This window comes from Podarcis erhardii, assembly GCF_964252035.2.
Source record: "Podarcis erhardii genome assembly, chromosome: 2".
NCBI classification, from domain to species: Eukaryota; Metazoa; Chordata; class Lepidosauria; order Squamata; family Lacertidae; genus Podarcis; species Podarcis erhardii.
This window is the reverse complement of record NC_138498.1, coordinates 59,581,174-59,607,030: the sequence shown is the minus strand read 5'-3', so window position 1 is coordinate 59,607,030 and position 25,857 is coordinate 59,581,174. Positions and strand designations below refer to the sequence as shown.

The window sequence follows — 25,857 nt, the reverse complement described above, 5'->3', positions numbered from 1 at the left end:
CCAGGCGCGCCTTAGGCAGGCAGGCAGGCAGGCCGGCTGTCCCGGTGCCAAGCGGAAACCCAGCTCGCTTTGCTGTAGGGGGAGGGGGAGGGGGAAGGGCTTTTCTTTCTTCCCAGCTTTGGGAAGCATGTTCAAGCGGCGGGTGGAGGGGAGCGGGAGAGATCAGCGGCGGTTCCGGCAGCCAGTTGCTGCTCTTCGAAAAAGCCTTGGGGTGTCATTTGTATCTGTCAGGGAAAATTAAGCTTTCTGTTTTTTAGCCCGCGTTTTTGTCAGCTCTCCCAACGTTTAGTTCAGGGCCGCTGCCTTATTATTAAAGTCCCATCATCTGTTTGGACAGTAATATATTAAAGACGTTGCATCTGCGCAGCGCGCGATGCCTCATCCTATTACAGTCAGAGCTCCACACGAGTCCACACACACGCACGCACTCTCTCAAATCCGTGCAGGTAGATCCCTGATCTGGTGCTCCCACACTGGGTCCCAGTGCTCGCGAAAGAGCGCATTTGCCATGTCTGAAGAGAGAGGGTGGGGGGTGAGACAGAGAAAGTAGGTGGTCCTCGCCCATTTATTTAACTAATCTGGGTTTTCTAGCTTGAATTTATCCACTTCTGAAGCTTAAAGCTGGAATGTCACTTGAATAAATAGATCGCCCAGAGGCAAGTTTTGCAGACCAAGCTCCCGAGCAAATTCTTTTGTGTGGCTGTATGTCCCCCTTGCAATTTTTTTTAAAGGAGGAGAGTGGGATCCCGTCATGGAGCTAAAGGAGGGATTTTGCCCGAAGACAAGGATGACTGTGAATCAAATAACAAGGCAAAGCGAGAAGGTGGGGGGTCATGCACAGCCCCCCACCTCTCATGGATTGCAATAAGGCAGTGGTGGTAGTTGTGAGGGAGTTGCTGAACTCCACACAGCGGAGTGGATGTTGCTTGTAGGGCTGTACGTGTCAGGATGCGCTTTGATCAGCGAGGAGATTCATTTTTCTCTTCTTGTGCACCCCCAAGAGAGGGGGAAGTCCCTCAGTGCTTGGAGGGAGGAGGGCCTGTGGCTTATTGCTGTAGCCCCTGTAACTTTCCATTTCCTCCTCCTGGGCGACCCCCGCATGCCTGGGTTGGTCCTCGGATCTCTGGGACGCCTCTCCAAGTGCTGACGCTGCTTGGGCGCCGGTGTTGACCTGGCAGTGGTTTGTGTAAAGGGCCAGAAGTTGACCCAGTCCTGAGGGCCGCCATGCGCGAGGAAACGACCAGCCTGCTTGTTCTCCCAACACTCCCTTAATAAAAGCAGCCTCGCGCTTAAGTGCGTAAACGTCGTCGAGCCATGTCAAGCGCACACGGAGAGAGGGAGAGACTGTTTCTGGGGTCCTGAACCACCCCCCCCAAAAGTGCCTCCTTTTTCTTGAATGCTCCCCCTTTTCCTTCTTGCTGCGATCGCTTTCCAAGCCCAAAGCGCGTTGCCCTCCGCTTTGCATTGGCACCTCCGTCGTCGAGGGTGTTTTTATGTTGGCAAACGGCTCAGGGAGCTGTTTTATTGTCCCGTGTAAAATAAAAGGCTCTATAAAACCTGCCTCGCTCTGGATGGCTGCCACGGTGGTGGACGCTAGGGGCACCTGGAGCGGGGCAGGCGCCTTCTGCTCCTTCTCCGCCCTGGCTAGGACAGACCAGCCGGCGAAGGATCTGCCTGCGGGGCCCAAAAGCCACGGGTCCGCTTCCAAGGACAGGGCCGGTGTGATTCCCGCCCCCCCCCCCCCCCCGTGGCATCCTCCGGGTCACCACAAGCACACCACCACCGCAGAGACGGGGTGGCGGGGCTGCAGGCCCAATGCTGTTGGTGGAGGGCAGAGGCAGCTGAGCGGGCAGATCCGACGGCAACGCGGCGCGATCACGCTTCTATAACGCTTTGGGCAAGTGGGAGAAAGAGGCCTGGAGGAACCGCGCCCCTGGGACTCCATTAGCCTCGGGGAGGCGCGCAGGGACTCGCGGCTTTAAGAAGAAGCAGGCTGCTTGCAAATCCTAAGAGCCGCCGCTCCACCACAAGGGTTCCCCTTCCCTAGGCTTCGATTTCAGCCTATACTGTATCTACGTCCCCATCCTTAAATGCATTTATTTCCCCCAATAAAGGCGCTGGGCATTGGTTCAGTTGGCTTTGGTGGGACTCGCGCCCTCATCCGACCGAAACAAATGGTTTGGAAATACAGTAAGTCCCCGTGGAACTGGTTTTCTAGGGTCACCTATACCTCGCAGCACGTATGAGGTCGGGAATCGGAGAGCTGCCTCTTGTTTGGCGTGGCTCTGCAGTCCTCTCCAAGGGTAGCAGGGAATGAAGTCCCGCTTCACCCTCCCACGGGGACGGACTTCCAGATTTAAAAGGGCGCAAGATTTGGACCGACTTCGCCGATCTCCTTATGGAGCGCTCCTTGGCGGGGAAATGCAGGCAGATAATGATCCGCAGATAATGGGCGTCTTGAGCTGTCGCGGTGCTCGCATAAGTGTCTTTGTCTCCTGGGTTTGGTGGCGCGAGATGCGAACTTCTCCCCCCCCCCCCACGCGGGACAGATTAAGTTTCAGTGCGCGCAATGGAGAGTCTCGTGGCAATCCGTGGGGTTAGTTTCCTGCCTTTCGGGCTTCGGTGAGACGTGGCTGGCGCTCACCCTCCCCTGGGACGCAAGGTTTGAACTGTGTGCTTCGCATTTGAGCGAGGAACTGCATTTAAACCACGCGGAGGTCTTCCTTGGCGATTTAAGGCTTTAATAATTGATATTAGCTTTTGTCTGCTTTTTATGAATTCAACACGTACCAGTCGCGTCCTATCCTACGCCGTTAGTGTGCGCACCATTAAATGTTTTCCACCTCCCTCCTGGTTTCATTATTTGTGTTCTACAACTCTGAGCAGACAAACCAGTTAATCCGAATTCCTTGTGTACAAAGTGAATTGATCCCATGCACATTTACCTCGGAGTGAGCGCCGTTGAATTCAGTGAGACTTACTTCTGCATAAACAGACCTAGGATTGCGCTATTGGTAGGTTTCAAAGTCGAGGGTACAACCATTTAACCTCAAGCCAGCAGTGTGCTGTTTTATATTAATTTATGTAACTCTCAAATTAAAAAAAAAAATGCAGAAGCAGAAAATATTCCCCCCAAAACAGAATACGGTACTACTGATGCGAATCTTAGAATAGCACCCCCCCCCTTATAGATCAGAGAACGGTTATATGTAAACGGACAAAAAATGAGGAAGACCAGGAAAGGGACACAGCTACGTTGATGCCTTGCTTACAAGCTTTATCCTTCCTGCATTGGAGGGGGTTGGACTAGAGGGCACTTGGGTTCCTTCCAGCTCTGAGGTTCTATGACCCTAACCCCACCGGGCTTACTTCGAAGTCACGTGCACAAGAGTGGTCTGTTAGGGGCCTGTCTAATACTCTCTAGGGAAAAATAGAGGACTCAAAAGCGAGTCGTGTCCCATATTTTAAGATTATGAGTGCAATCGGAGAATAATTTACAACAGGTTTTTTCAGATTAGGTCATGGGCGTAGCCAGGATTTTTGTTGGCGGGGCGGGACTTGGTATGGGTGGGCAGGACTTTCGTTAGGGGGGCAGAGCCGACGTGATTGGTCAGTTAGTTAAGTATTTCTATTGTTTTACTTGATCTAGGGGGCAGCTGCCCCCCTGCCCCACCCTTGGCTGCACCCATGGATTATGTAAACGCACAGGTAAAATAAAGACTGCTGTCCTTAAGGAGTAAATTAAGGAGTAGCTCAATACATTTAGGAAGGCTTACTCCCATGCAAATATCCATAATTTTAGAAGGCTTCTCTTCCTTTTGCGCAGTTGTCTTCCTGCTGGCAAAATGGAGGTTGTAAGATCCTTGGGGCAGGAACCCTTTATTTAGGTATTTATTTTGTTTGTCGCTCTGTAAAATCATTAAAAATAACAAGCAAGCAAGCCTTAGTTTAAAAGTAAAAGGTGTGCCTTAATAGTGAACAGAATGATGTAGGCCAACTCAAGCGCAGCTTGAAGCTTTATTCTGCCTTTCGATTTTTTAGTATCTCCCTCCTCCCTCTCCTTCCAGCCATTTTCCGAGATGCACCTTCTTGTGCAGATAGAACTTATCTCTCCTGACGAGATAGAAATGGCCATTGTTCTTGTTTGTTGTCTGGAAGAGGAGAATGGGCACATCATTCAACGCCACCCGCAGTCTCATTGTCTTCTTGATAAAACAGTTACATATTTTCCTTAGAAATCTTGGGGCATATTTTGCTTTGGCAAGCAGCGCACATACAGCTGGTGAGTCTGAAATGAGGGGGCTCAAGTTGCATAAATAATAATAATAAAAAAAATGTTTCTCCCTAATTTCCTAACTCTCTGCTTCCTCCACGGGAGAGAGCACAGTTCCAAGGCAACCAACGTCCAAAAGTCTTCCTACGAGTTTTTTTTTGTCAGAACTTGCCATCCACGCGTACGTGTTTGTGTGCAATGAATTATACCGTAATAAGGATGCAATCCCGCTGGGAGAAAGTCCCATTAAACTCAGGGGGACTTACCTCTGAGTAGACATACATAGGCTTACCTTGTTATCCATTAACCAACTGTCCTCATTTGGAGACATATGCAACCAGAGCCTGTGCATTTAAAAAAAAAAAATGCACGGATGTTAAGTCGCACTGAACCCAATGAAATTTACTCCCCAGTAACTGTCCATAAAGCATAACAATTTGGACAAGTTCTGTCGAGAGTTACGTATCGCGCCCCCTCCCCCCTTTCTCCTTTCTTGGCTGGAAGCGTTTCTTACGGAACGCAGTTGGTCTTGGCAATGTCTTGGGCAACCCAACGCAACGCAATACTCCTGCCGGGAAGGGAAACGCCCGACCAGGGCACAGGATTGCTTGCCGGAGTGAACCGGCTCAAGGACCATTTAAAACCACCTGATTAACTTGCACGTGTGAATTCGTCAATCGATTGTATCAGCCAACGATTACTCTCAGCCCTGTTCCGGGCGCTTAGATTGTATCCAAACCAAAATCTCGCCCTTGAGGTTCATGCAGCCATCCAACGATTTGCCCTACTGAAAGCACGATGGACTTACTGAGAATATCAGTCAGTTAAAATATTGCTTGCTAAACGTCTGAGGAAATAAGGAGTTTTTATTGTTTTTAAAAACACAAAATAATATCCATGTCGTCCTAGGAGCGTTTGTGGAGCTTGTGCGTCAGAAGACTGCCTAATATATAAACTAGTAGTTCATTATAATAGGCTTTTCCTTGGAATTTGAGAGGAAACGGTGTCACTTACTCTTTAACGATTTTCAATAATTTATCGGCGAAACATGAGTCTGTTTAGCGCTAATAAACCTGCAGAAAATCGAGCGGGGGGTGGGGGAGGCGGAATTCCACATTTTTCTGCCAGGTGGCTTTTAAGTGAGTTCTAAGGGTTACTGTCCTGTGCATAATACCCTGTTTAGTAATCAGCTCTATATTATAACTTAACTGGTTTATGGATCGGGCTGTACAAGGTGGGCGGGGAGACTTTCTTTAAAAAGGAATCATCAAGTTTAAAAACACACACACACACACACACACATTGTGGGCTGCTAGTTTGAACATTAGAAAACAACTGAGAAATTAGCCGTCGCAAAACGACCAAGCGGCGGAGGGAAATCGCCCAGTCTGAACATTCATGGGATCCGAGTTAGACTTTATTGTAAAAACCCACAAATACATAGGCATACGGATCCAGAGCGCATAGGAGCTCCTGGACGTACAGATCCAGCTCAACAACTCTAGGTATTTTTCTTGTGCACAGATAGAGGGCGGGGGTCAGGCGGGGAAGCCTATTTGCAGCCTTCCACAATTTTGGCTCCAAGCAGCGCCATCCGGAAACCCCAAACCGCGTTTCACACGTACCACTTTTAAGCCACCGCGTCCCACCATTGGCAGGTGAACTATACAAATACCTTTGCACCGTGTTTTTAATTGATTGATGGCCAGGTAGGAAGCTTGATTTACAATCGCATTTCAGCCTTCTCGTGAGTGTGTTGTGATGAACTTTATGTCCGCAGCACATTTTTGTTCCCAGGGGAATGCAGGCATTTGGGAATAGCTTCTTGCGACGTTTAAACCTCCCTGTAGGAACGAGGCTTGTAGTAAAAAACGGTGCAGTCCCGTTGTCGCAAGACCAACATACTGCGTCCCAACCACACATTCCCTTGCATTTTCAGCCAAAGCAAACATGCTTGCAGCTTCGAAATTTAGGCTTAGATCCGGATTTATAGCCAGGTTTTAATTGGAGGAACTCCTTCTAGCCTGATCCCAGACTCGGGAAAGAAAACAAGTCGTGTAGAAGTTTACTGCGCAACTTTCTACATATCACTGATAAAGCAAGTCCCATTGTGTTCAGAGAGACTTGCTCCCTAATTTAAGGCCGCAGATTTGGGCCGCAATCCCTATACACCTTTTCCTGGGAGTAAGTCTCTTACCGAGCTCAATGGGACACTTCTGAGGAGGCGTGTATAAGATGTCAGGCCCGGGGTCCTGGTTCTGGACAGCATTGTTGCAGATGGGCCGTTGCAACCATTCTGACACCGGGACCCTCAACACATTGAAAGAAAACAGGTTTGTCGTCGTGGATTTACTTACTTCCACTTAAGCGCCTTGGCACTTTTCGTGAAAGGAAAGTTACCTGCCGGGAAAAAGGCCTTCAGATGTGTGGTCGCCGTGGGAAGCAAAGGGTTAATCGGTTCAGGGTAATTTCGGTCTTCAGTAGGAAGGTTGCTGGAATTCCTTGAGCGCAAACAAACCTCAGACCTTTCAGGAAAGCGAGAGCTGGGCTGCACTGACCTTTTAAAGCGCGGCTCTGGCCCACAATCTGGTTCAATTCGGACTGGTTTGTTCGGTTTATGCCGCCTTGGCTGGAACTGCGCAAGCCGAGTACTCCGGCTTAAGGGTTTCGCTGGTCGGTTCCCCTGTGCAGGCCGCCCTTGCTGCTGTTTCCCCTAGTCACCAAATCTGGATTTAATAATCACAAGAGAGATAAGTGAGAACTACACTGCGGCTGTTAACGCACAACCCTGCTTGCATCCCTGAATCAAATCCCATTTGCCTCTGGGAGGAAGACCCGCGCCGATTCCAACAGAATCTGCTTCTGCCCGATCAGAGTAAGGAACCCGTGTTGCCTTCAGGGCAGAGGTCTCGGGGCTCTAGAGGTCTAGGATCCCACTCGGCAGAATCAGTAGCAGGGCCCCCAAATGCAGCCTGACTGGCCTATCAAGTCAGGGAAGTGAAACACTCTGCCATCTGGGGGGGGGGGACAAGAACCCCAAAGCCGTTTAGGCTGCAACCCTGTACACTTCCCATTGAGTTCGGTGGAGTTTACTTCTGAAAAGTCATGTATGGAGTTTCACTGTCAATCCAGAGCCTGAAATTGCCTCACTGCGCCATTGAGCTGAGCCAATGGGAGAAAGATCCACGGTGTTCAATGACACGACTTCATGTTGGACTTGACTGCTCTGTCTAGCTATCCCCCACAAGTGATTTAGGATTGCTTCCCACGTCTTTCAGCCCGATCCTAAATCTACTGAGTGGGCCTAGGATTAATGTGGGGAATGGCAGGGCATCTGGTTTGCGTGCAGAAGAACCCAGGTTTAATTCTCAACATCTCCAGGTAGGGCTGCGGGAAGCCCCCGTCTGACATCCTGGAGAGCAGCTGCCAGCTGGTGCAGAGAATACTGAACCAGATAGGTCTGACCGTATCCTGTGTTCTTGTTAGTCTTGAAGGGAGAAAGTGCTACTGAAATACAAGCAGGTGGACCTTCTCCCCCCCCCCCTCTCTCCGCCCGCCAGGTTGGTTTGCTCCTGCCGTCTTCATTCACCCTCTATAGTACACCCTCAATGATGTGCAGGTTCTCATCTCTGACACCTGCCTTCCCATCTGTGTCCATCTTTCTCCTTTCTCCTTCTGGCTCACTCCCAACCTCTTGCCTCCTGTGTTTGGCCTTCCCAAACCTCTTCGACCTCTTTTGCTGGATATAGGCCCTGCATCTCTCGCCCCACCATATCCTCCTAAAATTGACTCTCTGTTCCCGAACAAGCCAACAACAACAAAAAGGCTTCCAACGAAGCTTTTAAGGGTTGCCATCTGTCCTCTATCTCCAGGACATGTCCTGTTTTTCATGGATATGTAAAATGAGAGTCGTCATTGCGATCCATAGTTAAGAGTAGGAGTCGCAAATGTTTTCTCTTTTTTGCTCTCCAAAATACGTGCATTGGAATTGCTCTTAGTTTTTTTTTTAAAAAAAAAAATGTTTTCGGGTGTTTTGATTGTTTTATGGTTTCTGTCTTTGCCGCCCTGGGCACCTTTAGGAGGGAGGGCGGAATATAAATTTAATAAATATATCTATAATAACATAAGAAAAAAAGCTCCGGTTTGGCACACCTTCCCATAAGGCGTCTAACGCATTCATAGGAGAATTTCCCCGTGGAAAATCGAGCTAGCCCCCTCAAGACGTCCTGACATAGGACGATCAGTGGACGCTATCGAGGGCGCCAAGTTGAGAGCCCTCTGGACCGGGATTAGTTGCAGCCTGTGACGTCATGCGCATGCATTAAAGGAGCTTGGTGACATCACCCTTCAGCTGCAGCTTCCAAATGATAGACACGTGGGGCAGAAAGAGCGTCTAATTAAATAAGAATTAAAAAATAACCTACTAGGATTAAAGAAGAAAACCCACTTTGAACATAAGTTTACCATTAATTGCGCGGCAAGATTAATTAAGCACAAACGTGAAATCTCTATATTCTACTGGCGAGTGGGTTAGATGTTTCTCGTGGACTCAAATAAGAGCACCAACAACCAGACAGGTCTCTGTAAGGCCTTTATTTCTGATATCCTACGTCCACACATGTTATACGGTCGCCATTCCAGATTGAAACGTATATCCTGCGTGAGTGTGCGTCCTTTGATGCTTCTGCTTTAAAAGGGGAAAAAGGCAAACCTATCAGAACCGTTTAACTAATGAAATCTTGCTCATCTGCCATCCTCTCCATCCATTTCTCCATTTGAACCGGCGCGCTTCTGTCATACCAACTAGTATGAGTGGGAAAACATATTACAAGAGATAAGGTCCATTACAGTGGTACCTCGGCTTAAGTACTTAATTCGTTCCGTAGGTCCCTTCTTAACCTGAAACTGTTCTTAACCTGAAGCACCACTTTAGCTAATGAGGCCTCCTGCTGCCGCCGCGCCGCTGAAGCCCGATTTCTGTTCTTATCCTGAAGCAAAGTTCTTAACCTGAAGCACTATTTCTGGGTTAGCGGAGTGTGTAACCTGAAGCGTATGTAACCCGAGGTACCACTGTACTTCACTGGACCCCCTTACTTTATACAGATGAAATGGCATGGGAGAATACAGGTTATGGGCTGTATCCAACAAAGAGTAGAGACATTAAAGTCAATGGAGGCAAATTAGTGGTGCTCATCCATAGTCTAGCAGGACTAGCACTGGTTAGCTACAACAAATTTCCTTCTAGAGGGTTTACAAATTCGTAAAAGAGACTGCCACTTGAGGAAATCCTGTAATCCTATTCATGCTGACCTGGAAGAAAAATCCCAAGGAAACCAATGGGAATAGCTTCCCAAATATGCTTAGGAATGCGTGTGAAACAAAGGCAGGACTTTTAAGCGCGCTTCCTTGCAAGCCCCATCGAAAGCTACGGACGGCCTCCAAAGCAAGGCAGACACATTTGGGATCGGCGGTCATGTTTTTAATAACGTGCGCCGCCTTTTACGACAACAACCCTGTAAGGTGGGCCAATATCTCCACTTTCCCTATTGGCTAGATATAACAAGCGTCGCTTGGTGAAATTCGAACCCGCCACCTCCTGGTTCCCAGCTCCGCCGCACCAAACTGCTCTTGGCTGGCGAGAGAGGCGAGACGGGTTGACATCGACCGCGGTGACAATCGCAGGCTGCCTCGGTAGTTTTTCCACTCGGCTAAGGCTGCTAACCAACCGACGGCGGTTGTTTGGTTGTTTGGCTTGGAAGATCCTCCAAGCCACAAACCCCGGAGGCTCCGCTGGGAGATTTCGTTGAAAGCCACGGGTGGGTCTCTCTCCTCTCTCTCTCTCTGCAATGGAAAAGGCTGGTGTAAGTTTTGACAGCTCAAAGAGGAGGGAAGCAGGAGCTCTGCTGGCACCAACCGGCTGCCTCCGGATGCCCCTCCGCGCTCGGAAAAGATGACAGGCCGACACGGATCTATTTGAAAGGCGCCAGGAGGGGAGAGCGAGCGCCTAGCACCGGCCGGGGACCCTTTGGGTTGCGGAGTCGCACCAGCCACTTGGCAGAGCCCAGCGCTGGGTGCCGCTCTTTTAAGGGATCGAGGGTTTATTTCAGACTTCTAGACCCCTCTACAGGAGCTGACGGGGGCGGGGGGACTAAACGCACCCAGTTTAAAATATCACTTTTACGCACTCGGAGATTCAATACCATTGCCCCTCTTACAGCTGATCTGTGCCTATGGACGTCTGTGTGGGGCGGGCCCACATCAAGGCAGCCCTCTTCCCACGTCCCCAAGTATGCATCTGCCTGCGCCCATCAGTTGCTTGCAGTTTGGGGTTTTCAGACACCACCAGGCCTTGTAGCTCACGCATCCAATCCCCTTCAGTGAAAAGAAACTGATTTCCAGAAGGGGATAATTGGGGATGAGGGGTTGCTTCTTTTGGAAACAACCCCCCTTAGCCCATGAGAACGTTTTCCTGGCCAGGAAACTCAGGCAGCCACACTCGATCGTGAGCATCGCTCCTTGAGAGTAAGCAACGCTGCACAGAATCAGTAGTGTTCCAAATAAATGTCTCCCCCCCCCCTCAAGGAGGGCTGAGGTGTTAAGCAGATGCTATTTCGAAACTGAGCAAAGAGTTTCATATCAAAGGGTCAGCTGGAAAATGGGTCAGGGAGGAAGAGAACAGAATAGTTAGAAGTCGATGGATCTTCCTCTTGGCGTTCAAACATCCTGCAGAACTTCGCATTCAAAGAGATGGTCCTGCAGTGGACTGTGGGGGCTGTACTTGTTCTGGTGGGACCAGCGCCCAGCCACTTTACAAGACTGCAATTCTCCAGGCCTCTTTGGACAGGCTATGATTTTGAAGCTGGTTTTAAATTGGCTGCAGGAGTGTCAACACTGAAAGGCAATTATGCCAGAAGACCCTGAGCTGTTGCATCTTTGGCACAGGAGGTCGTGGTTTCAAATAATTCTCTCTTAGCTTCTGAAAGTTAGTTCCTCTTGGTGGCTGCTTTGGCTACTGACTATGCCCTATTAAATAAAGGAGTCCAGTCGGTCCCTCTAACTACTGATTGTAACACTTAATACAGGGACTGGCGATTCTGATTTTAATTGTATTTTATATTCTCTCTGACACGGGCTGCTGTATTTAAAAATGTTGTGACCTGCCCTGAGGTTCCCATGTGATAAGGGACGGCATATCAATCCTATTAATAGATATGGTAAAAAGAAGTGACCTTAGGCAGACAAAAGTTCTGATTCCATGAGGACTGTCAGCCTTTCAGTAAGCCACCCAGAGTGGCTGGGGAAACCCAGCCAGATGGGTGGGGTATAATTAATAAAATGATGAAGGTGAAATAATGGTAGGAAGGGGAAGGGATGGAGCTCAGCAGCAGAGCAGCTGCTTTGCATGCAGAACTTCAGTCCCCAGCATCTCCAGGTATGGCTGAGAAAAGAATGCCATCTGAAACCCTGGAGAGCACCTCCAATCAGCATAGACAGCACTAAGCTAGATGGACCAATGGACTGACTTGGTGAAAGGCGGCTTCCTATGTTCCTAGGAAGACTTGCCTCTTCCACTGTTTACTTATTTCATTATTTATTTATTTATTGCATTTATATTCCATCTTTCCTCTAAAGAGCTCAATGTGGTGTATGTTGGAGCCCCCTGCTCATTTAATCCCCACAACAACCCTGCGAGGTACAAGACGGTAACTGGCCCAAGGTCAACCAGTGAGCTTCATGGCCAAGTGAGGATTTGAACCCCAGAGTCTGGCACTCTAACCACTGCACTATGCTGCTGCGCACGTTGTGGCATATTGCAATTTCAAAGTCCTCAGTTCTTCCCTGTGAAGATTTAAAATGCCCTAGAGATTTACATTTTCCTCTATGTTTTCTTGATTCTGTTATCTCTCTATGCTAGGAAATCTATTCCACTGGCATGGCTCCCCACCCCACAGCAGAAGTTGTCTTTCATTGAGTCACACCACTGGATAATCAAGCTCCTTGGGGGTGTGGAACCTGGTGCCCTCCCTAAGTTGTTGGGCTGCAACTTCTATCATATTTAACCATTAGTCATGCTGGCTGAGGCTTATGGGCCACTGGTTCTCCACCTTTTACCTGCTCTGTCCCCTAACATATCCACACGGCCTCAAAAACAGTATGCCACAGACTTGTTTCGTCCAGATACAGTGGTACCTTGGGTTACAGACGCTTCAGGTTACAGACTCCGCTAACCCAGAAATAGTACCTCGGGTTAAGAACTTTGCTTCAGGATGAGAACAGAAATCGTGCAGCGGCGGCAGCGGGAGGCCCCATTAGCTAAAGTGGTGCTTCAGGTCAAGAACAGTTTCAGGTTAAGAACGGACCTCCGGAACAAATTAAGTATGTAACCAGAGGTACCACTGTACTTGGGTTGGAAATGCTGGCAACTAAACCTAGGAATATATGCTCTACCACTGACCCCTCCACAGTGCCTATATTAGGATCTCTTAACCCTAAAAGGTCACAAACTTTCAAATTTAACAGAACTCTTTGTCAGGCTGTATGCCAAGCAAAAAAAAGGGGGGGTTGAGGAACATATCATGGTTAGAGAGCCCTAAGTTGTATGTTTAAAACACAAATTATGAACAGGGCCTTTTGCAAAACACCCTGCAACTTCTTATTTTCTCTTTTCCTCTGTTTCATTTATTCTTTTTTGCTTAACATCCAGCCCAAATAAGAGTTATGCTGAACTCAAACTCTTTCTCATTGCTTTCTGATGACATGGTTGAAAGGTAACATAGGATTCACAGTTACTTTTTGCAAAAGTTGCAGAGAGAGAGAGAGAGAGAGAGAGAGAGAGAGAGAGATAAAGCTTCCTTGTCCTTTGCACCTACCCAAATGCCATCTTCTGTGACTGTCACAGGCCCTGTCTCCCTTTGCCACAGCAGCTTCCCATATCAGGCTTTCTAACACAGACTGCAGCCTCCCTCCCTCCCAGTCCACTCAGCTGATCATTGAAGAAGAGATAAGGGCAATTCAGTCCCTTTGTGTTAACTTTCAGTGAAACAATGCAGAGGGAGTTCCTCAAGAAAATAAACTTCGAAGTCTCAGGTTGCTTGCCCTGAACATTTTCGGTGAAGTCTGTCGATGTTGATTTTGCAGCAAATGAGTTGCGACCCTCTGATTTCGACTGGAGACTTGTCATTTCCCCACCACAACATGCCATTTTTCTAAAAAAGAAAGGGGGGGGGAGTGGTTGATTCAATCATATTTCTACCGGCAAGCAAATTAAGAGAAAACATGGATTTTAACTGATTGATGCATTGTGCAGTGATAAACACAGACACTGGAAAATTATCCCCTTAGATTTCAGATGAATGCTCTTTACACTTTGATTGCCAATACCAGGGGACAGACTGTGGCTGAGGCGTCAAGAATCTGTCTTGCAGGCAAGAGGTCCCACCTTCAGTCCCTGGCTTCCCCAGGTACGACAGAGGAAAGAGCCAGCGTAGTGTAATGGTTGTAGTGCTGGACTAGGACCTGGGAAACCAGGGTTCAAATCCCTGCTCAGCCATGAAGCCATGGGTGACCTTGGGCCAGTCACTCGCTTTCAGCCTAACCTACCTCACAGGGTCGTTGTGAGGACAAAATGGGGAGAAGTATTGAGTTCCTTGGAGGAAAGGCGGGATATTAAAGAAGTAAGTAAAACTCCCACCTGAAACCCAATGTAGAGCCTGAAATCCAGGAGACTGCAGCCGACCAATACTGATTTAGGCAGACCAGTGGTGTGATGGCAGCTTCCTGTGTTTCTGTAACTTCCGTTTCCCAGCTCGTCCAACCAGCTCATGGGTAGTTGTCTCAATGGCACTTTGCCATAACCATGGAAGATCAGAAAGCGAGGGGATCCGCATCCCTTGGAACCAAGCAGTGCCTCGATCATCCCTTTGTAAAGCTAATATAAAATTTAAATTAAAAAGGGAATAAATGAGGGCTGGGGAGATTAGAACGTATTGTGTGTTTTTTTTATGCTGGATTTCATTTCCGAAACGAAATGAGCCTGCCTTGGAGGTTACATCCGCTGACCCTTAACTTGTAGGGGGGATGCGTGCGAAGCCAAAGACGCACCGAACATGGTTAGGGACCCCGTTGTGGCTTCACACAGGAGACAAGACAGCGCGCTAATTATGACACTGGATTATGTGCCGAATTCAATGCATGCCCTCGAAGAAACGAGTTCGTTTTCCAGGTGCCACAGCACTCTTGGTCTGTTGGCTGCTGCCGATTGATAAGCCTCATATGGGAGAAACCCAGCTGTGTTTTCTATTAGCTTCCGACGTGAATCAGGGGAGGAAGGGGGTTTCGAGACCTAGTTTGTTTGGGGAAATCGATGTTCTTGCTTTAGGGTGCATCCCTTCTGAGGGAAATTGGGATTTAGTGAAAGAAAGGGCAGGTTGCATTTGTGCAGCCGAAATCTCCAGGCTTGGTTTCACACCTTTCTCGCCCATGCGTTGCTGCTGGAGGGGCGATAAGAGGGGATTAACTCAAGGAGACGAAATTGCCGTGGACTTTGGGAGTTTCGGTTAAGCAAACTGACTTCTGGAGCGCTTGTCTTTTATTTTCTTTTGGAAAACTCCACTCCCAGTCCACACACACACACACACACACACACACACACCCCACAAAACAAACTGGGCTCCTTGTATCTGAAATCAGCACAGGCAAATATTTTGTCTCTTTAAAACACAGTCCAGAGGTCGTAGTTTTGGGACTGGACTCCGGGGGAGGAAGAGACGCAGATAATAAAAGAATAAATACCCCAGTGGGGTGTTTCTGAGAGCTCCATCCCAGAGCTCCGTTGCGCTTTGTCAACAGAAACCGTCATAACGATGGCAGAGAATGCGGGTCACTGGCGGTGCATTTGTTTAACAGATCACCCGCACCATTGCACCACTTAGGGAAGGGCCGTGGCTCAGGGGCAGAGCATCTGCTTCGCATTGCAACAGGTCCCGGGTTCAATCCCAGGTGGGGCTGGGAATGTCCTGTTCCTGAAACCCTCGAGACGCTGCTGGACTCATGGTCTGACTCAGTAAACGGCAGCATCCTATGTTCATGAAAAATTGTTTCAAAGCGGAGCCACGGAGGAGCTCAAATTTTGAGTTCCTTCACAGCCCATGATGCAGCTGGAGTTAAACTGCTGGGTCCTGTTGGCCTCAGGAACGGATGTCAAGAGAAAACACTCCGTATAGCTCAGGTTCTTACAGCATGGTGCTGATAACGCCAAGGTTGCGAGTTTGATCCCCATATGGGACAGCTGCATATTCCTGCACTGCAGGGGGTTGGACTAGATGATCCTCAGGGTTCCTTCCAACTCTACAGTTCTATGCTTCTATGGATGATTTATCCCCACCCGCCACTTCAGCTTGGTGGATCCGGCTTGCCAGCAGCCTCTGGTGACACAACCCCCGGGCAAGTCTCTTCTTGACACTCGAACCGCCTTTGGCACCTGATTCCGGAGTGATCCTGGTGTAGGCCACAGAGTTTGTTCAGAGGGCCTTGTAGAGCGCAGGAGTTTCCCCGGGCGATCGACGCAAGGTTGTCCCGGCCACCCTGGAAGTTTTTTGCCCCTGTGATTTGAAGCGCCTTTCTAAGCTGCGGGTTTAGGATCCGAGCCTAAAGCAGCTGAAAAACGCAGGGATGTTGGATTAAGGCTGGAATCCTAGGCGCACTTACTTACAAGTAGCTTCTAAGGAAATCGGCGCTTTCAGAGCAAGTGGGTGGGTCGGTGGTTTCAAGAGAAGTGAGAGTGAAACGCTGAAGGGCCATTTTAACCGGGGAGTGGTTCGGCGGCCCTGAGTCAGCGTTAGAGCTGTGCGCTCTGGGGTTGTCTAGGAAAAGTCTGTTCAAGACAGTTCTCCAGTCTTCCTTTCGCACATTGGTTGGGGAGGGTGCGATTAAAGAAGAAGAGAGCCCAGTATAGGAATTTAGGAGTTTCCTAAACAGAAACTGACCTCCTGGGGCTCTTTTCCCTTTTTAAAACTCCCTCCAGTGTCATTTCCCCGCAACATGGAGCATGAAGGTTAACCACAGATTTCTTCTTCTCTCTGAAAGTATTTTGGGCCGAATCGAACCTGTTTTGAACCTGGGAGCTGGGAAACGAAGACACCCTTTAGCTCAAGGGGGGAGGGAACCCAGGAACCTTCGGGTATTGTTGAACTATAGTTTCCAACAACCCTAGCCGGCATGACAATGGCAAGGGGTGATGAGGGCTGTTCCCCACTCTTGCTTTAGATAGTTGTCCATGATTCTATGTAACCCACACAGCCCTTTAAGACACACACATACGCACAGAGGTTTGTCTCTGATTTCAGTCTGTTGGGGAGACCATCCTTTCAGCATAGGCACTCGGCTTAGACCAGGGATGAAGGGAACCTGTGATCCTCCAGATGTTGCGAAACTCCAACTCCCATCAGCATCCCAGGCAGCCAATGGTCAGGCATGATGGGAATTGTAAGTCAAGCAACATCTGGAGGACCACAGTTTCATCAGCCCTGCGAAGCAAGCAAGATCTTGCAAGGAGTGGCCTTCTCGGCCCAAACCACCTCTATTTGGAACAAGGCCTCCTGATTGCTTTCAAGTGGAAAAGTTTCCAAGGAATTGTGCTTAGGCTTGCTGAAGCACTCCCGGTGTTCCTTTTTCCGGGGTTACAGGAAGGATTTGGGATGCTCCACAATGGGGGGGGGGGGGAGGAGGCTTCCTTAAACAGGACACAGGGAAAGGTCCGGCTTCGAAGCTGATCTCTTTGTGATGCGATTTCTTTCTTTAACATCCACACTCGGCATTCCTATCCAAAAAAATGCATATTCTGTCCGCAACAGACAAGTTGTAAAGAGGAAGAATGCTAAATAACATTATAGCCTGCATTTATTGTTTAGCGTGGGTGAAAGACAAGACAGAGTTGATAGGGGATGGGGAAAGATTCTGATCCTGAGCACTCTCCAGTGTATAGACGCGGAATCTATCCCCAGGCCCACATGCCTCAATCCCAGGTTTCTGCAAGAGCTCTTCCTAGGTGAAGGTGGAATTTAATATGCACCAACACTAAGAGTTATATACAGTGGTACCTCGGGTTACAGACGCTTCAGGTTACAGACTCCGCTAACCCAGAAATGGTACCTCGGGTTAAGAACTTTGCTTCAGGATGAGAACAGAAATCGCGCAGCGGTGGCAGCAGGAGGCCCCATTAGCTAAAGTGGTGCTTCAGGTTAAGAACAGTTTAGGTTAAGAACGGACCTCCGGAACGAATTAAGTTCTTAACCCGAGGTACCACTGTATATAGCCAACTAAAGGACTTATAAATGTAAGGAGATTCTATGAGAGGTATCAACTGGTTTATTGCTATCCGCTGATACCTTTAGTAATGGTGCATGTGCGAATGGTATTATAACTAGGTAGGCATCAAACCACAACCGAGCTACCGAGCCGGCCTCCTGGAGAGAAACATTTCAACATTGGTTGCCAGAGGATCTGAAAGTGGCGTTGTCTCTTTTTTAGTACTGAGTGGGAGGAGGGAGAGCCAGGCTTTATATTCTGCCCTTGAGTCCAGTTTGGAGAAGAGATTTCAAGGAGTAGGAATAGGAAGAGCCTCTCCCCCATTTGAAATGGGCTTGCAGTCGGATCCAGAAGTTGGCCTCTCGGGCTGAGATGTGTGTGTGAATTCAGGGTGGTCGACAGATCTGTAAACAACTCATTAGGGAGTCACCAAAATGTATACGCGCGCGCGCACGTGGCAGCTACGACCTTCCCATCATCATCCAACCTGCCCCAAAAGTGGCACCGGGCTCCAAAATGGGGCGAGATTAGGAGGCCAGTTTTAAGACAACCGAGAGGCGAGTTTTAAACCACATGAGCAAAAGGGATTATTATTCCAAACTGTAATCCACAACCAGTTTCCCAGGTAGTCCTCCCGAAGTTGCATGGAATGAGAGCCTCGCACGTTGAGGCAATCCCTAATGGGCCTCCCGGTTGACTTGAAGAACGAGAATCTCATGCACGTGGGCTGCGATCCAAATGCCACGGGAAGGTCGGGAGACATTCCACGGAACGCAAAGGCTGCATCCTGAAGCGGTACTGTTTTCGCCTCGCGAGGGAAAACTCCCCAAAGGCTCTACTTTTTAAAGAGATCAAAGGGTCTCAGAAATGAGTCCATCGCTCAGTTCAGCAACACTGGGGGCACCGCAACTTACCCAGGCAGGTGATGGTAGGATCCCGCCAGAAAAGCCTCTCTTTTAACCCAAATAAATCCGCATTAAGGAAATCTCCGGCTGGCCTTCAAGAATAACAATTGGGCAGATTCTTATTCAGCCTCACGGCAATGCGGGCTGGGGGGGCTGGGGCATGGATTCTTATACCTTCAGCCCAAAGGCTCCAGAAATGGCCAGGGGGGAAAGGCGTCGCCTTTCTTGCCGCATGAAAACAAATTATTTCCCGACTCCGCTCCCAGGTCGCCAGTTTACAGGCAGCTAGGCAAGTTCTTTCACTGATATATTTAAGGATAATATGTAACAAACTGAAAACTTTCCTATGTTCAACCTTTTCACGCCATCATTACAATGATACCGCGGGTTACAGACGCTTCAGGTTACAGACTCCGCTAACCCAGAAATAGTACCTCAGGTTAAGAACTTTGCTTCAGGATGAGAGCAGAAATCGTGGAGCGGCAGCGCGATGGCAGCAGGAGGCCCCATTAGCTAAAGTGGTGCTTCAGGTTAATAACAGTTTCAGGTTAAGAACGGACCTCCGGAACGAATTAAGTACGTAGCCAGAGGTACCGCTGTATAGCAGTCCCAGAGAGAGTGTTTGGCTGGGGTGCTTTATCCTGCAAAAGGGGTGCGGGTCCTAATTAAACCTTTAATTTGCTTTTTCTTTAAAATGTATTGAGTATCACTGTACTTGGATTTTTCGATGGGGATTTATATCCAGGGGTGAAATATGTTCTCCGTCGCTCTTAAATTGGTGGAGGGGCGCGGAGGGACCGCCAAACCCCTAGAAGAAGTTAGAACATCATGCCACCACCCTATCCGAAACCAGAGCAACTCGGCTGAATTCATTCTGTGCTCCCCCCCCCCCCCTTTGACCTTACACCATGAGCCCTAAGCAATAGCACACCCGTTTTGCACAACGCCATTTAATCCGAAAGATCTACACACCCCGGCTGGTTTTTGCGGCTTATGTCCTGTGCCTAAAAGTCGTTTAGGCTTGAGCAATCCTATCGGCACAGAAAGTTCTATTGGGAAGGTGAGACATAATAATCCCGAGCAAATCCCCACGTGAGCATCGAAATGGTGTTGGGAGCTCATCCCATGCCCCCACTTTTTTATCAGCAATCCTGTGCCGGTTTGCTCAGCAGCAAACCCTTTTGTCTTCAGTAGGGCTCACTCCCAAGTTTGGGGAAGGAAGCCTTAAGGATCAATTTGGACTATCCCATCCCCGCCGCCGCCCCCCCCCCCAAAAAGCCGCACAAGCCGATCCTATGGCCGGTTTACTGGCGGCTCAGCCTCTCGGTCTCCAACCAGCCTCGTTTACAGGTAAATTGGGACAGAAGTTCTTAGGAAGGAACTAATCCCCTTTGAAGTGGAGCATGCGCACATGCAACCAAACAGTGGGCGCCGTATGATGCCACTGAAGTGGGGTGGGAGGCTTCGTGGATTCCAATAGGATGTGGTTAAAAGCTCTGGCCGTTCCCTAGAGGAAAACCTCCTGGAGACTGGCGGGGGTGGGGTGGGGGCGATCTACCTTTCCCCAGCCCCTCTCCTCCTCCTCCTCCTCCTCCCTCTCCGGTGATGTCAATGCCAGAAGGTCCCCTTTGGCTGGAATGGGACCTTGGCTTGCGCCATAAATCCTGGCAGGAGGCAGGCGCTGATGGAGAGGCAAGAGGAGCCACCTGATTGGCTCCAGGCTGCTCCGGGGCCTCGGTTCTTTTAAAGCCAAGCGAGGGGAGGCGAGGCAAGAGAGCGAGAGCAGCGCCAAGCCACCCGGGAGAGAGGCGAGAGCGCTCCTTCCCCGGCGCGGTCTCTTTAAGAAATGCGCCCCGCCGCCAGCCCCCGAGAGCGCTCGCCTGGGCCGCCGGCTCGCAGGCAGCTCCCTTGAGGCCGGCCCAGCGTGGAAGGGAAGGCATCTCAGCGCGAGGAGGGACGGGGAGGTCTCGAACCTCGGCGAGGGAGGAGCTACGAGACAGCTTACAGACCTACGGGCGCGGGCAGCGCACTCGGAGCTCCCTCGCTCGCCACTGCGCTCTGCTGCTGCTGCTGCTGCTGCTGCTGCCGCCGCCGCCCTCGGCCCCCCTGCTCTCCATCGAAGGGGCTGGCTGGCGCGGGGGGCTGCTGCCACTGCCCCGCATATGCAGCCACAGCCCGTCGAGGCTTGGCGCCGCCTGTCCCGCAGCGAGCCAAGCCCAGCCCGGAGCCGAGTGGATTTAACCCGTCAAAATCAGAGCAAAACCCCAAAGCAGACTTCTCCTTTTGCAACCACTGTGGAATAACCCTCGCCCTGTCTTGGGAAAGCAGCGCGCGCGCCTCCCCGAAGGCACAGGCGGGCACAACTGAGTCTTCTTCTTGCTATGGATTCCTTTAAAGGTGGGATGAATTTGGAAAGGGTTCCCGACGGCTTGAGAGCTCCCCAGGCGCCCCACGACATGGCTTCCAGCTTCCATTTGCAGAGATCGTCCGAGGCCAGGGAAGCGATCGAGAATTCCGCCAGCGAATCGTCCGACACCGAAGTCCCAGGTAAGGGCTGACGTCCTACGAGTGGCGTCGTTCTTGGGGTTGTTTGCGTCACGTAAGAAAACAGGGCAAATGCCTGCTTTCCTTACTAAGGGAAGATACACCGGAGGACTTATGTCTTTTAACCAAATAGGTGAATGCAGAACTATGTTAATCACTGAAAGGGAAAGAGGCGCGGAGGGATTAAAACTTTCTAACATATAGTCGTATATTGCTCTCCACATCCAAGCGAACTATTGGCGTTGCACACGCACATAAATTTATGTGCTATAAATTTATTTGAGAGCTGCCATTCCGATTGCGGTTTTTGTAGAATGTTTCTGAAAGCATGTCAGCTCTGATGGGTTTATTTTCCATCCTGGAAACCGTACAACATGTAAAAATATCTCTCTGTCAAAATGGGTGAGCACCCATCAAAAATCAGGAGGGGGTGAAGGGTGGGAATACACGAGAGAAAGACTGAGAAATCCAGACATTCAGAATCTATATTATTCCATAGGCTGCCCATCACGTAAAACTTGGATTATGTTACAATACATCTTCGTAAAGGGAAAAATCATTTTTAGAAGATGCCAAAATAAGGGGACGGGTGTGTGGTTCTCTCTCTCTCTCTCTCTCTCTCTCTCTCTCTCTCTCTCTGTGTGTGTGTGTGTGTGTGTGTAGATGCTTATACTGAAACTTACTCTCAGGTAAACGTGCGTAGTATAATCGCAGCCTTAAAGTTAATGCTTAAAGTTATTTTAAGGAGACTTTCGGATTTCTTTTTCTCCCCGCTCCAAACTGTCTGCCTGTTTCAATTTTGGCGGATGTCCCGCATATAATAAGGCCCCTCCGCTGAAAAGGTTATCTTTTATTTCAACACAAAACAGAGTCACAGACACCCAGGCCGTGTCCCTCAAGTCGGTACATACGGCCCTATTCCTTGCCTTGCCATTTAATTTCCAGAGCTCTGTAGTTAAGATCCGGGAAACCCTAAACCACGATTAGAGGCCTCGATGACAGATTGTAACCTGGAAGTGAATGGGGAGGGTTGGAAGCTTAAAAGAGCACAGGAAGAGGTTATGGCTGGGATACTGCGTGCACTCTTGGAAGGGAGATCTACGGAAACCTTTGGGACTTACAGCCCAATTTCATACATATCTACTTGCGATCAAGGTTCATTGTGCAACACTTCTTTCTGCGTAAGAGTGCCCAGGATCGCAGCCTCGTTTACCAGGGCAATACATATATTGGCTTCATTTAAATTTAAGTATCTTTTTATAACTCTCGAACAACCTCCCCACCCCCCGTTCGTTTTCCTTTGCATAGACAGTTGTGACTTTCGACGTACGGATCTGTAAGACACACGCGCAGCCATCTACACAATATAGATATACCGAGAACGCATATACACTGCATAAGCTCCGTAGACAAAGGAAAATGGATCAAGAGAAGCAGGAAACTTAAAACAAACCTAATTTGTGTAACAAAAGCAGTAAAAAAAAACAGGGCTGGGAATGGTCATTATTGCCTCTAGATTTCCCCGCGGAAATCGATGATTCTGGGCGCTTTGACGAGGTCTTAAAATAATAGGGAGCTTCGGTTTTAGCAGCTCCAGTGTAAATGAGGCGCCTTAAATCCAAGTCACGGAATAAAGAAAGAAACCTCCTTTCCCCTTTTTGTTTTCCAAAGGCAGTTTGAAAGCGGCCGGGCCTAGGCTGAAAGGCCGATGTGTCTTGGTGCGGGGAGAGGGAGCTGTGGGAAAGAGGAGGGGGGGGGACCTCTCCCAGTGGTCGCTGTCCCCCTAAACTGTGGCTCATAAATCCCAAAGCGGTTCAGCGAGCAGGGCCCGCGCTAGTCCACGCCAAGGCACAAAGTACCTCTCACTTCTTCTAAGTGGAAAAATGTGCTAAGACCAATTAAGCCTAATGTGTGTTATGATTTGAAACTGTATCAGAGGCCCGTTGGAGAAGGCAGACCCCCCTTTTTTTCCTGTAATGAAACGGGCAAGAGGGATAAATCAAAGGCCAAGATCTCAATCGCCTTGATGGATGGCGGTTCCAAAGATTTATATATATATAATTTATATGTATATATAGTGTGTGTGTGTGTGTGTGTGTGTGTGTGTGTGTGTGTGTGTGTCGGAGGCAGCTCTCCTGCCCTCTACCAATTCGAGGAGGCGTCCCAAAGTGAAATCTTCTCCCTGTGCTGCTAGCCAGCCGGACCCTCTTTCCAGGGATGGCGAGCTGGAGGAGCCCAGCCGGGGCTGGAGTGGGTGGGATCTGGGTTGCGATGGGTTTCTGGCTTGAACACCACCAAGGAAACTTTTAACGAGGCGAGCGCGTTCCAGGCCTTGTTTGCTTTGCAAACCGCTTACTGGAAAGAGGGCTATCACAGGCTGCAATAAGGTCATTTACCACTTTGGGGTTTGAACCGTGTAACCGTTTGAACTCGCCTCTTTGCTTTCAGAGCTCCCAGATGGACGCAGGAGTCATTTTAAGCACAGCCAGAGCGGGGGATAGGCATTAATCGGTGACTTAAAGGGAATTGAGGGGTGTTGTTTTTTTGCAGGAGTAGATCTCGTTTATTTAGGATTTTCAGATCCTCACTGCCCGATACATAAAACGACGTTTCAAGGAAATTAATTCAGTACTAAGCATTGGATTTAGGATAAACATTCCAGATGCGAATTAAAGCGCATTCACTCTTGTTCGCGTGAGTCCTTGAGGTGTATGCGTGCGCGTGTTTGTATGTGTGCTGTGCGTGCCCTACACACACTGATACCAGCACACGGAATTCTTCTCGCTCTATAGAATGGCACATAGTTCCCGATCCAAACAAAGTGTGTGGGGGGAGATTCTGAAGCCCCCCACATCCCACTGATTAAAGTGTATGCTTTAATCTCACCTTTGAAATCAATGAGAGGAAAGAGGTTGCTGTTTGATGGATCCTGTGCTATGGTTTGGTTTGGTTTGTTAATTACATAAACACTGATGTGTTGTACATATATTTACGCACGGATTCAATTACAATTTGTGCGTTTCAATACATAGAGAAATTAGGTGACAATCCTAAGTCAATGCCATAGAACTGGGACTTCAAATAATGTTGTTATACATCAGCCTGTTTAAAAAAAAGCAAAGTTTTATGTACGTGAGAACAAAATCGCTCTCGTTCTGCACACACACACACAACAGCCTATGGCTGAGATCCATAGTCCCTTTGTTTTAAAACTTACTGTAATTATTTTGAGGATGTTACTTTTTTTAAAAGCGTTGTCGAGTAAAATGGGTGGTTTTCATAATATTTGCTTCGTTTGCATAGTCGATTATGTGTGGAGTACACATAATCCCACCTGAAAAGATTTGCATATGGACTCCTGTTTGCATACTACGATTGACACGCGCAACGCATCATCATCGGTTAACACACGTGTCTATTGCTATTGATAAAATACTTCGTAAAATATGAGTTTAAAAACCGGTTTGCAAGCCGGTAAAATTGGAGCGGCTCTGCAATGTATCGATGCAGAAAAACAGACCACTGGTAACCCAACCCTAAACGTTTCTACTCGGAAGAAAGTGGTTAATATTTGCTGCCAGGGATTGCAAGCTGAATAGCTTCAGTTAAGACGAAATGATTAGTGATCTCAAAGCATCACCTTAGGAGGCAACCCCTTGGGAGCAAGTCCCAGTAGGACTCTGAGATTTTCTCTTGAGTAAACAAGTAGAGGATCGTGCTGCATGATAGAAAAAGTTTGCCGGTCTGAAATATGTTTCTGCTACATATTGTTATGTAGTATGTTAGCACCGTAGTTCCGGTGAACCACGAAATTCACTGAAATCAAATTGCCCTGTCTAGGTATTTCCTCTTATATTGCTTTTAAAGAAGTAAGAAGCCATAGATTTCCCCGCCGCCGCCGCCCCCCCTCGCCCCATTGTAGAATGCATTGCTATAAAATGAACGTTGTATAATTTAAGTAGATATACTAATATTATTAAGCAGGAATAAAAATATGGAGACATCGAACCAGCAAAAGGCAATATATTTAATCACTGCCCAGGCAGCACGATCCTGTGCGTATTTATACGGAAGCGAGCCAATTGAAGGCGAGGATACTTGCACTCCAGGGTGCATACCTATGACATCTTGAAAGTGCTATGGATGTCAGGCAGAGTTCAGAATATGATTAAATTTTGCCCGTTGAAGTCAATGGTCCTCTTGCCCTCGATATCTTCCTTCATTGACTTCAGAGGGTCGTAGAGTGAAGCCCCGGTCTTGATGTAATGTGCCAATAGAAGCTTGTACCAGTTGTACATGCTGTACTGTAACTAACTAGCAGGTATTATGTGTTGCCTTAAATTGTGTGTGCACATGCACACATCTTGCACTTCGAAACTGAAAATAATTCATATAATTTCCATTTTTGAAACTTGTAGGTGGGATCAAATGTATTTTGTTTGTGCTGTTGTTGTTTTACTTTATTTAAGGAACCATAGAAAAATGAGGTTCTAAATTTTACCTAACTGAAAAATCATTTGACTGTCAAAATACAAATGCCCAAAGTAGAAATTTAATCCAGTTGTGTGAAAGGCTTCGTTTTCGGGTTAAGTAAATTCAAACTTTCTCCTTGTGGGGCGTATATTTTGTGTCCTGGTGCCTGCTAGGAAAATATCCAAAAACAACAACAACAAAATCGATGTGAATTCTTCATTGTTTTTAGAGACTTTTAAAAAGTGTCTAAAGAAATGGCTTGTAAAGGTGTCCCACGCCTTTTTAAGAAATGTTTTTCCCACCTTGAATCTCTTAAAGTCCATTATGAAAACAAAAACAAAAAAAATCTGTTGTCAT

At 48.4% G+C, this 25,857-nt stretch overlaps 1 protein-coding gene across 3 annotated transcripts in view; it reads left to right on the top strand.

The window, feature by feature from the left end:
• Window positions 1-25,857, top strand: part of PITX1 (paired like homeodomain 1) — a 43,205-nt gene that overhangs the window by 5,951 nt on the left and 11,397 nt on the right. For 2 of the 3 annotated variants that reach the window (XM_081850431.1, XM_081850429.1), the window contains one exon: window positions 20,881-21,030. In XM_081850431.1, coding sequence (XP_081706557.1) covers window positions 20,886-21,030 — 145 coding nt within the window. In that variant the 5' untranslated portion in view covers window positions 20,881-20,885. Of the gene's footprint in view, window positions 1-20,559; window positions 21,031-25,857 lie in introns of those variants that run through there. The other variant, XM_081850430.1, reaches the window with a different exon arrangement.